The sequence below is a fragment of the Gallus gallus genome, chromosome Z, assembly GCF_016699485.2.
Source record: "Gallus gallus isolate bGalGal1 chromosome Z, bGalGal1.mat.broiler.GRCg7b, whole genome shotgun sequence".
Lineage (NCBI taxonomy): Eukaryota > Metazoa > Chordata > Aves > Galliformes > Phasianidae > Gallus > Gallus gallus.
Window position 1 is genome coordinate 17,593,366 of NC_052572.1, and position 12,234 is coordinate 17,605,599.

The 12,234-nt window shown below is 42.4% G+C and overlaps 1 protein-coding gene across 3 annotated transcripts in view; it reads right to left on the reverse strand.

Annotated features, from left to right (window-relative positions):
• IL6ST (interleukin 6 signal transducer) overlaps positions 1 to 10,308 on the reverse strand; it is a 37,968-nt gene extending 27,660 nt beyond the window's left edge. The window contains exons 1-3 of one of the 3 annotated variants that reach the window (XM_040655417.2): positions 10,168 to 10,308; positions 1,664 to 1,744; positions 326 to 637 (exon numbers count right to left, since the gene is read on the reverse strand). In XM_040655417.2, coding sequence (XP_040511351.1) covers positions 326 to 637; positions 1,664 to 1,730 — 379 coding nt within the window. In that variant the 5' untranslated portion in view covers positions 1,731 to 1,744; positions 10,168 to 10,308. Of the gene's footprint in view, positions 1 to 325; positions 638 to 1,663; positions 1,745 to 4,372; positions 9,922 to 10,167 lie in introns of those variants that run through there. The other 2 variants (NM_204871.2, XM_040655416.2) reach the window with 2 other exon arrangements.
• Between the last annotated feature and the right edge of the window lie 1,926 nt (positions 10,309 to 12,234).

The window sequence follows — 12,234 nt, forward strand, 5'->3', positions numbered from 1 at the left end:
TGCACTTCCTTGCACAGCTGGGAAAAAAAAAGAAAAAAAATCAAGGAAAGTTCAACTTCTATCCAGGATCTTTTTTCAGTTAAATTCCTAACCACTTATTCTGGAGTATTTCATGCAGATATTTTCCATTTTTTAGAAAACTACACATATTCACCAGCTTTGATGATGTGAGATTTTTATAGTATTTTTATATAATTACACAGGAGCTGAGGGACTGGAAATAAACATAAAGATGAACGCATTTTTCATTCTCTGTTTGTCAGAAGCAGTTTTCTTAGGAGCTACTATTGAAATAAGAATTAAACTCAAGAAAAACAGTACTTACAGCCTACTGTAACTGAAATTCCATAAATATTCTGCTCAATCTGTCCATCTGCTAAAACGTTGCATGTCAGAGGAGAAGCCAGTGAAGAAGTGTCATTAAATGTGACACTAGAAACAGTTCTGTTTATTTCACGGTATTGTTCTTTAGGTATCACTTTATTTTTCATTTTCCATATAATCTGACTAGCATATATATTGCCAAAGTCAAGGCAACTCTCATTCAAAATGCACAATGCTGTGAAATTGGAACCCAGGGCCAATACTGGAGACTCTGGAATGATGTGACCACATGATTGTACAAGTCCACCTGAAACTAGAATAAAAATGGTTATAAGAAAAACATTAACAAAAAACAACAGTGCACTCTACAGTAACTGATGCTACAACACTGCTGTAATATTGAAAATATTACTACATAAGCCCAAGCAGGAAACTAGTTACCTGACAGTTACAAAACAGACCTGAGAGGCTAGTCTACTATTCTAGTAGACTAAAACTAGTCTACTATTACTTAAGCTTGAAAAAAAAAGTTCTGTCAAGCAAGAAAATATCAACTAATAATCAAGGGCTTTTAAAAGACTGAGAGAAGAGTCAAGGACAAAAACATTGAGTATATTTTGAAGGGCAAAGAAACTGAAGTTATTCTTGCATATAAGTTATTTTCTGTTGAGAGTTAACAACAGAATCTAAGGTGTGCACCTTCATGGTAGTTTTTTTTAAACATTCAGCAATAAACTGTGATTATTGCTACACAGGCATATAAATGTCAGCTCTTAGAAGATTAAATGTCAGATGACTGAAATTCTACCTTGACTGAACAGACAGAGTAAACATCCTTAGAATGGTCACCTGCTACACAACAGAAGTGGCCCATGGTTCCAGTTGATGGCAGAGACCACCACATCACTAATTCACTGAAAGCTTACTGCTTTGAAAGCTACTTAGCCTGACGGTAAGCTTTCATTTAGATTTCACCTGGCATATGCAAAATAAAAACCAACAACTTTGAAGCAATACTGTATTTAAAATTACAGAAATCACATTATAGGACCTAACCTACCGCTGCCGTCTGCTAAAGTGACCCCACAGAGCAAGCTGTTACTGATGTGAGTCAGTTTCTCTGCCACTTTACATTAACCAGCTGTAACTAGAAGCAGAGCTGAGTATTAGTTAAACACTGCAGTGAGGTAATGCAAGATTAAGAACATAACCTGGATCTTAATATATTGTTTTCTGCTCCAAACCTGCAACAGGTACCTAAACAAAAAGCAGATGTGTGCTTCAAGCATCCGATTAAAGAATTTCTGTAAGTCTATTATGCTTAAGACGGATGACTTACCTTCAAAGGAACAAATATTCAAAAACAGATACAAGCAGTGGACTGCCCAGCTCCACCCAGAAAACATGTTGGACAGAATTCCTGTTAAGAGATAAATGGAAAATAAAAAAGTTCAAGCTACTACTCCTGCCTTTAGAACATGGTCAGATTAAAATTTCTATTTGCTCTATGACAGTCTCTCAGGTATGCCCTTCCTCCTCTGCAACCTTCCAGAAGTACTGTCTTCTTACTCTCCAGCAAAAGAATGTTTTTTTTTTTTTCCCCCTCCATTCTACTCACTGCTAAAACAAGCTCAATGTCTATTTAAGACAACTGATGTAGTTCAAAGTCTCTTAACTTACATAAGAGAAGCTATCACGTGAAAAACTTCGCTGGTACTTCTGTGGGAGTTCAGCAGTTCTAACAGCATAACACCATGACTCAGGTTTTGAAACAAAATCTGTGAATTTGATTATGATTACCATCCTTACCTAGCCTTCAAAGAAGCTGATACAAGTGCCTTATATCAAGGTTCAGAATAATAGATCACAAAACCAAGTATCTCATTCACACTTAAATTACTTAAGAATTATGAAGGATAGCTTTCACACTGAGAACATTTGACTGCCACAAAAAAAAATCACTACCTAGCTCTTTCAAAACTTGCAAGAGCTTCTAACTTCTTGGAAGCTGGTTAACTTTTCACACTACAGCAGAGTTCCCTTGCTCTCAGTCTTGAGAAGTCTGAAGAACAGTTCAAGGGAACTGAAGCCAGTGGGCAGCCTTCACCTCAGTTCTTCTGAGGCCACAAAAACTCTTCTGGTTTTCTTAACTCGCAGTTAGGAAACAGTCCAAATTAATAAAAGCAAGCTATATTATGTTTAATTGCCTCTATGTGGTTTGCCTACTCAAATGTAGCATCCAGTCCACAACGTTATTTCTAAAAACACTGTTCTCATAACTAGGAACTAAACCTAGATTCTCCAGTTATGAAAATAATTCTAGAAATGCTAGGTTCAGTTCAGCTTCTGAAGTTTTCACCAATCTGACAAAGCTTATTTGAAAATTACTCTGAGCTTAATCCCAATAAAAGGAAACTCAGTAAGAAATTTAAAACAATTCCACAGTATCCTCTAGAAAAGAAAACTGAAATGCAGAAATTACTAATACCAGAGGGAAAGGAAACTGCAGCATATAACAGAAAATACTCTTGTTTAACTACACGCAGTTCTGCAGTTGCAAAAAGATGCAAGGCATGCCTTATATATGTCATGCTAGAACTAAACTGTAGAGATCGTTCATGTACAAATGTATCAATATCAATCTAGACTCACACACCTAAGCCCTCGGATTTAAAAAAAGCAGCTAAGCAATATAATGTAAAGAAAATTTATTTTCACGGGAATTAGAAGCCAACAACAACAACAAAAAGCTAAACTCAAACCTCTAGAGCAGTGTCTTATCAACACAGATGTATTACAGTTTCACCTAAAATAACAGCTATTTAGCAAAATATTTGCATCCATACTTTAGAGCTCATTATTCAAAGATTAAAAAAATTAAAGATAATAACTGTTAATAAAGATAATAAAGATAAAACTGTTACTAGATATTTATTTATAAATAACATTAATGTTATGCAGTAACCAGACTCTGTGTGGAGTTCAGAATCAAAAAGCTTTTTTTTCGATACATTCTAACATGGGCTGGGCATGAAAACCGTTACATAGTTTTCAGTGCAGCAAACCTTTGGATAAACTAAACGCAAACGTACAGTGAAAATAAAGCAACTGATTTCTGTTCATTACAGATGCATTTTCTCTTATGTGAAAAATTAGATTTTTACCCATCCACTTCTCTCTGCATTTTAAAACCCCAATTGATTCCATAAATTTAGGTAGATCTGGGTGATGAGCAAGACCAGTGGCATTCTATTGGCTTTGGTCTTAAGTCCATGAGGAGACACTTGTACTTAGTGGAGGTATCTCTTCCAGTGTCTTAACATACTCTACTGTTTTTATCAGAAGTGTCACTTGCTACCTGAAGCTTGTTGTACTTTAAGTACAAACCTGGAGATCTGTTATTTGAATGAAGATGATTTAAATTAAATAGCTTTAAAACACTGTGACAGAGAAGGTTTTGAAGCTCCTGAAAATCCCAAGGGAAAATACGAGATAGGTGGAAAGAAGGAAGATGCACCACTTTCCTGCTAACTGCCAAAAACTGCTAACAACAGCAGATGTAAATTCTCAGCCAGAAAAATGGAAGTGAAGCAAATGTAAAAAGGCAGAAAAAAATTCAAGAATGCACAACATTTCTCTCTCAGAACAAAAAAACAAAAATGTTTGCTATCATTATTAGTGACATATTAAAAAAAAAGCTGCAATGTTGGCTAAGTATTGCATCATTGCAAAGTTGTTAGTTTTCCTTTCAGTAACCACTTATTTCAGGTTAGACAATAAATCCACAAGGCTAAGACAAAAACGGTTGATGTTAAAATCATTAAGTTAACTTAAATATGGCTCAGGCTAATCAGAGAAAAGATCTGAGTCACCTGAAGGAAGAAAAACCCAACATAAAAAACAAAAACCAAATTAGTAGTTAACAGTGATACAGAATTATAACATCTCTTCTGAGGTGTAGTATATTTTTTTTATGAAAACAAAATAAGATGAAGTTGTCATTTTAAATAAATACCATTACTAAGCTTCAACTCTTTTCCCTACTTACTTGTCCTGTGCATAATCTGATCTACAGATGAGAAATCCAAGGTCCAATTCCCTACTTCTCTGCACTTTAGAGAGCTTAGTATCCATTTCAAGGGAGCAAAAAACCCCACCAAAACAAACACCTCTCCACAGCTCATATCATTTCACTGCACTCAGCTTTTGAAAGGCAGGGAACTCAGCCTCATGCTCCATCACCTGCAAAGGAACATTTAATTGGAAATTCCACTTGCCTACACTACAAGGAAGGAAGCAGATGTGGACTGTATCTTCAAGAAAAAAAAAGAGATCACAGAGAGCTCAGCATACATCAGAACAGCCTAAAAGCAGATATATCTGACATTTTTCCCCAGCTGATCAATCCTGTTACAAGATTTAAGCTACAGACACCTGAGTCCACAAATAGGCTACTGCAATACCCTCTAATGTGTGCTATTTTTAAAACCTTAATTTCTCTTTTTATAAGATTGATTCTTAAGGGAAATTTAATTACAGAGGAAAGCATCCAAGTTACACTAAACACTTCCATTAATCTTACCTAGAAAAAAAGCTGTAGAAAAAAAATTATGGGGCTAATACCTAGCAAAACAAACAGCCACACTTTTCAGTATGGAAGAGATTTCTAGAGAAATGTTTGCTTTCTCATCCAAGCATGTAAAGGTTTGCTGGTACAGAGAAGATGGTGTCATTCAAAGAGAAATATTACTAAATACTTATTGTTCACTGCTAGCAGCTTTGTAAGTCAGACTAGGCAGCAGGTCTGTATGGAAGAAAACTCAGACTCAGCAATTAGACAGCACAGCCAGAAATCTTGTTTTACAAATGGGTGCTTTTTGTTTGGAATCGAATGTGAAAGTTCAACCTGACACTGAACTAACGCTGGCAAAGACAGACAGTTCAGCAGCTGCCTCTTTAGGGAAAAAAAAAGCTACATCAGCAATTTATCTGTACTATGTACTTGTTACAGACCACTAAAACAGTTTTTCCTAGCCAAGCTTAGATAGGTACAAAGCTAAGTAAAGAAGAAAGGGAAGCAGAGGAAGAAACAGATATTGGAAAATACACCATAGTAAAAATAAAAAAACCAATATGATCAGTTTAGAACTACTTGTGGTGACAGTCTCTAACTCACGTACTGTTATTTTTTTAAGAGGAAAAAAACATTTAAAATGTTGAGATTACTTCAGTAAATAAAGATACGTGGAATACATATGTCATGAAATCACTTAATTTAATTTCAAAATCATACAGGACTTCTATTACTTTTCACATTCTGCTACTATTTTGATACCAAAACACTAAGCAGCATTGGCACCTGAGACTGTAAACCAACTGCTCAAGCACTGGTCTATGGAAACCCAGAAACTTGCCTGAAGTCAAGCACCAAATGCATGGAGTAGCAACAGCATTTGGTTATCACAGTTTTAAAATACTTTTTGAAGAAATATTAGAGATTCATGCAAGAGGGGTGGCTCTACTTATTCTAAGAAACAAAGAAAAATGTGTTATTTTAACCTTATTTCCTAAGTTATGAAAACAATCCTCAAATGAATAACATGACAACTACCATTCAAATGACATACAAATGACAATCTCAGTTAAAGAAACTACAACAAAGTGACATCATGTTGCCAGAGAATTCCACTTACAAATCAGACAGCATAGGTAACACCATGATATCACAGAAAGGTGTTAGGTCTAATAAGACTAAACACCAGGTCAATCACAGAAGCTCAAAGGCTGCTGGCAAACAGATTTCTGTTTATGAGGAACTTCTAGAAAAAAAAAAAGAGTCAAGTTTACACTTTTAAGCAGTAATCTCTCACCCAGAATCCACGTGCCTCTGGTAAGCAGAGCTAGGAAGCTGTATGCAGAAGTTGCACTGCAAATCAGAGCTACTGCTTGAGTAGTAGCCTTAAAACCAATCCAAAAGCTGCACCTATCCTCAAGTACTTTTGATTACTCAAACTGTAACTGCTTTCTAATTAAGAGTATTTTATCTGCAAGGTTCCTTCCTTCCTCCAAGCTTATATCCTTCTTGGCCATACTTATGAGACTCAAACATTTTAAAAGAGAATCAGTTGGAAATCTTAAATAACTAAAACAGGAAATTTAGATTAAACATTAGGAAGAAATTCTTTACTCAGAGGGTGGTGAGGTGCTACAACAGTCTGCCCAAAGAAGCTGTGACCCATCCCTGCAGGTGTTCAAGACCAGGCTGGATGAGGCCCTAGGCAGCCCCATCTAGTGGGTGGCAACCCATAGTAGGAAGCTGGAACAGAGTGAGCTTAAAGGCCCCTTCCAACCAAAGCCATTCCATGATTCTATAACCTTACACACATAGCATACTCTGAAATTCACCTTCATACTGAAGGTATCTGTACTCTGCTATAGAATAACCTCGATTGGAATTGTTTAGTTTGGAAGGGATCTCTGGGTCCAACTGGTCCAATGCCCTCTGCTCAAGAAGGACCACCCAGAGCACTGTGCCCAGGCTCATGCGTGTGCAGCTTTCGGAGATTCTCAAAGAGGAGATTCCACAACCTCTCCAGGCAACCTATGCCAGCACTCCACCAGCTGCACAGCACAGTTCCAGTTAGTACCTATTGCCTCCTGTCCTGCACTGAAAAGAGTGGTTCCATCCACTTTATCTACAAATACACGGAGGATACATTGATAAGATCCTTCAAGCCTTCTCTTCGCCAGGCTGAGCAATCCCAGCCCTCTCTCAGACTAATCTCATACAAGATGCTGTAGGTCCTTCATCACCTTCATTGCCCTTTACTGAACTCTTTCTAGAATATCCTTGTCTCTCTTGTACTGCAGAGCCCAGACCAGTACTCCAGAGGGAGCCTCACCACTGCTGAGCAGTAAAAAAAAAAAAAAATCACCTTTCTTGACTGCTGGCAGCACTTTGCCTAATGCAGCCCTGGGTACTAGTTGTGTGACACTGACAATCTGTTGGTTCATGTTCAAGCTGGTGTACACCAGGACCCTCTGTTCTCTTCTGCTAGGCTGCTTTCCAGTGTGGTAACCCTCCCAGCTGGTACTGTTACCTGGGCTTGTTCTCTTCCATGTACAGACTCAGCATTTCTTGTTGAACTGCAATGCAAGGGTTTCCTCTTAGCTCACCTTTCCAGCCTACTAATGTCCCTCTGGATGACACTATCTCCCAGTTCAGGGCCATCTACAAATACACTGAACCTACACTCTGGCTCATCATCCAGATCATTAACATATAAAACAGGAATAGAAACAGTGTGGTAAATGGTGTATACAACTAGTCATTGCCACTCCACCTTCTACCACCAATCATCATTCTCTGGACCCACTTCACTGTCCACATGTACACTAACAGCTCGTCTATGAGGTTCTTATGGTGGTCAATGTCAAAGGTCTTAGTGAAGGTCCACAACAGCCCACACTTTAGTTCCCAGTCTTCCTTTAATTGAAAATGCACTCACAGAAGCCTTTACTGACATGTGTGATAACCCTCGGCTAGATTTAAATCCATTTGAGACAGCTTTCTGAACTTAATCCTCCAATGCTTGAACAACTTTTGTATTCCTCTCAGGCTCCTCATCCTTGCCTCCACTCCTCTGCACGATTCTATCCTGTGTTTGAGTTTGGCCAGGAGCTCCTTGTTCACCCATGCAGGCCTCCCAGCACTTTCACTCGACTTCCTCTTTATGGGAATATGCTGCTCTCAAGCTTGGAGAAGATGATCCTTCAATATAAACTAGCTTTCTTGGCTTCCTCTTCCCCCCACGGCCTTACCCCTGGCAATTCTTATTCTTCCAAGCAGATCTTTGATGAGGCTGAAGTCTACTCTCTTATAGTACAAGTTGGGAGATTACTTTTCACACTCCTCCCTGACCCAACGATCCTCAATTCTACCATCTCGTGGTCACTGCAGCCAAGGCTGCTTTTGACCTTTGCATTCCCAAGAAACTTCTAATCACTGGTGAGTATGAGGTCCACAAGATCACTTCTTATAGGGAAGTTATCGGCATACTCCAGGAACCTCCTGGATTGCTTATGCCCTGCTGCATCGTCTCTTTCTCACTTTCTTACTACAATACACCAACAAATAAAGTTTGTTTTCAGCATATGATACCTTTTATGAATCATAACTCCTTTGAAATTAACAGCACTGAGGATGAGAAGTACAACTAAATTTATGTTGCATGAAGAGGATAGACATTCTTAACTTTCTAAAGTGTCTGAACTGTTCAGTTTGTAGACCTCTATTTCTTTCCCCTTCTGAATAACAGCACAGAACACCAGTAACAAAACTGTAACTATAGGATTCTACCAGGTTTCTCTCTTGGAGATACCTAACAAGCAACAAATAGCAAGCAGCTGGCAACCACCTAGTCAGCCTGAAACAAGGGCAAAAACTATGAGACTGGAATTTACTTGCTCTCCACTGCCAGTCCATTTGGCAAACTGTTCTCCTTTGTGCCTAAATTTCATCATCTGTAAGATGGAAATACTGACAACAGTTTTCTCGAGGAAGACTGTCAGAGACCCACTGCAGGGACAGGTGGAGTTCAGGAACTCACTGAATGTGCACAAAGGACCCAGCCTGCACACTGCACCCACATGTCCTGAACTCCCTATGCTCTCACCGTTGGGCCCAGTGTAAAACAAAATGTGTTTCTCTGTCTTCAAGATCACAGATTTTCTACATCCTGGTCTACCAGACACATGACAGACCAGTATGTGTAACAATGCAAAACACATTTCAATGAAAAAGAAGATGTGAGTTGTTGATATGTTCAATCTTATCAGACCTAAGGACATCTGAAAAGCATAGGTCTGAAAGACACAGCCGTGAGGGGCACAGCACCGCCATTAGGACCACCAGCACACAGCACTGCTGGAGGAAGGCACAGATAACCCACTCGCCACGCCAGCAGCTCGGCCAAACGGCACCGGCCCAGGCCGGAGGGATACCGACGAGGCACTCCCAGCACACGGGATCCACAGCCAACCCCCGGCCCCACAGCGGGCAAGTCCACTTCGCGCCTCCAGGCTACAGCCCACGGCGGCGAAGAAGCGGCGATCCCCCTCAGGGCCCGAACCTTCGGCTCCAGCCCGAGAAAGCTACAGACAGGCGGCCGCACCGCGGGGAGAAACGAGGTCCCGGCGATCGGCGCGGGGCGGCGTTCGCTCCCGCCCTCGCAGCGAGCCTTGGCCTCACGCCCACCCACCAGGCCCGCCCGCGGCGCACGGCCCGGCCCGCGGAGCCCGACTCACGGAGCCCGGCCCCGGCACGGCCCGGCACAGGGCCCGGGGCGGTGCGGCCCACCGACAGCCTCCCCACCGGGAGGGGCGCGCTGAGCCCCTCTAGAACCTCGGGAACGGGGCGGCGAGGTGGAGGACAAAGAAGCGAAAGGGAACCGCCCGCGGCCACGAGCCCCCTCCCGCACCGCGCCTTACCTGCCACGCGGTACCGCCTCTCGGCGCCCCGCCGCGAGCCCTAAATAACGGCCCCGCCGCGCCCCGCCGCCGCCCCGCCGTCCGGCACGCGAGGCCCTACGCCCGACTACGTCCTCCCCCGCCCCCACCGCCCGTCCCTCCCGGCGGCCACCGCCATTGGCGCGCGGGGCGCTGACGCCGCCGGCAGGGGCGGGGGGCGGAGCTTCCCGTAAGGCGGCGGCCCGTGCCAGCAGCCGGGCGCGAGGCGCGGCGCGGCCGGCTCCTGGGGGGCGGTGGATGGCAGCGGCAGTGCCCCCGCTTCCGCTGTTTTCCCCGCCCGCTGCTTGGGGCCTCGGCCGGCTCTCCGGCTCCCACCTGCGCGGTGGCCGCTGGCTGAGGCGCTTAGGCCGCGCGGCTCCGACTGGAAGCTTTTCCCGGCCCTCGGGCAGGCAGGGCTGCGTCCTCTCGGCCGGCCCGGCGGCCGGCGGTCCTTCCTGGCGTTTCGCAAGCTGCCCCGAGAGGGCGGGAGGCCGGAGTACGGGCTTATCGACGGCAGCCGTGTTAGCCGAGCGCTGTTATCAGGATCAGCCCCTAGAAGAAGTGCTTGTGGACTGCTGGGCTGCTAGGAAGTACGCATGGTTTGTGTGCTTACTCCTGTGTGCCATGATTCACTAAGCCCCCCAGGATGACTTATGTGCATGGGACACAGGTACTATCAGATGGGCTCTTGATTTCAGATTAAATTTTCTGGTTCAGAAGTAAGAAGAAACGGGTGTAAGTGCCAGATTCACAGGCTTGCACCTTGTTAAGTGTCTCCAGCTATTTTTATTGGGGAATGTATTGGATGTCCACAGCGTACTTCAGAGCTGCTTCCTGCCGCTTGTGTTAGGCTTTTGCCTGTACTTCCAATACAACCTATGGCTTTGAGTGGAACATGAGTATATCTTCATGCTAGTTACCTCATGAGAGCAGTAGGCAGATCAGCCAGGTGAGCAGGGTGTCTAGACCGATGTCCTGATTCAGTCACTGGCTTGCATGATCTGCTAAAGGGAAAGATCTAGAACTTTCTAAATGGTCATGGGAGATAACCTCTTATCTCACACATTTAATTCTGGTCTCTGTGTTTGATTTATGTCCTGAAATTGGTTAATATACTCAGCTGTTGCTCCTTTACCGGCTGAGGATGTTATGTATGAAGGTGGCTTTGAAAGTAATGCCTCCTATTTTATTATGTTCACCAGCAACATCAGAGATGGATGTTGGTGGTACGGCAGTAGAGAATGAACCTTCCCACCAATATCCCATTACACTTTTTTGCCATGTGACAGATGGCAGCAGAGGGGCAGTCTGACAAAATACTGGCTGACTTAAAATACATGTGAAGTAAAGGCATGCCATTGAATTCTGCCATGGGGAAGAAATGGCACCCATTGATGTTCACTGATGCTTGCTGAACGCTGATGGAGACCAACCAGTGGATGTGAGCACGGTGAGGTGATGAGTGATGCACTTCAGTGAGTGTGGGTCACCTCCACTGGTGCAGATTGTTACAAGTGCAGCACGCAGGCTCTTGTTCATCGTTGGCAAAAATGCATGGCTAATAGTAGTGACTATGTTGAAAAATTGTGCTTTGTAGCTGAGAATGTGTGCTACTAAACAGTATTATTATGTACATTGTATCTTCTCCCACAGAAATAAATGGGAGGCATTACTTTCAGAGCGACCTACGCATTATATAGATAGCAGAAAGTAAGAAGATTGTTTCTGAGGTCATTTAGCATTTCTACTTAAGATAAAATCAACTATCAATCATCAAATGATTCTGATAGGTATTTGTCTTACCTGCAGTTTAAACTCATCATTTATGTTCCTATAGTCAGCTGGCACACTTTCTAGCAACCTTAAATACTTGTGGCATTGCTATTTCTCCCATTGGTAGTCTCTGCACTTAACAGGCTTTCCTAGCAGGCTTTTGTATGTTCAAACCGTTCTTAAAGCATGAGGACAGGTGAGAGCTGGGCAGTTTCACACTTTATTCACTAAGAAGAAAAGTACCAGCATTAAAATTTGTCACGTTCTGCTTTCTCTTCAGGTTACGGTTCCAGGTGTGTTTGTGCTGGTGTTGATGTGAGAATTTAATTAGATATTAGTATTTTTATGGATATTGAAATGAGTATCTTTATGGATACCTCTGCTTCAGTTTTCTTAAGAGAAGTCTGTTTGGCAGCAGAAGTTTAAGAGAAACTAGAGTCCAGTGAGAGGAACTGCAAAAATACTGGCTTTTTTTTTTTTTTTTTTTCCTTTTCCCTTTCGGTCTTGTTTTGGTGTCCTGTCAGATCATTAAAGTTCTTCTGGTAAATAGATCTTTCCAGGAGTGAGCTATCAAGTCTCCCCCCTTCCCCCAGCCAACGGAAAGCCTCTTGTGACATTCTCGTCCTGAAA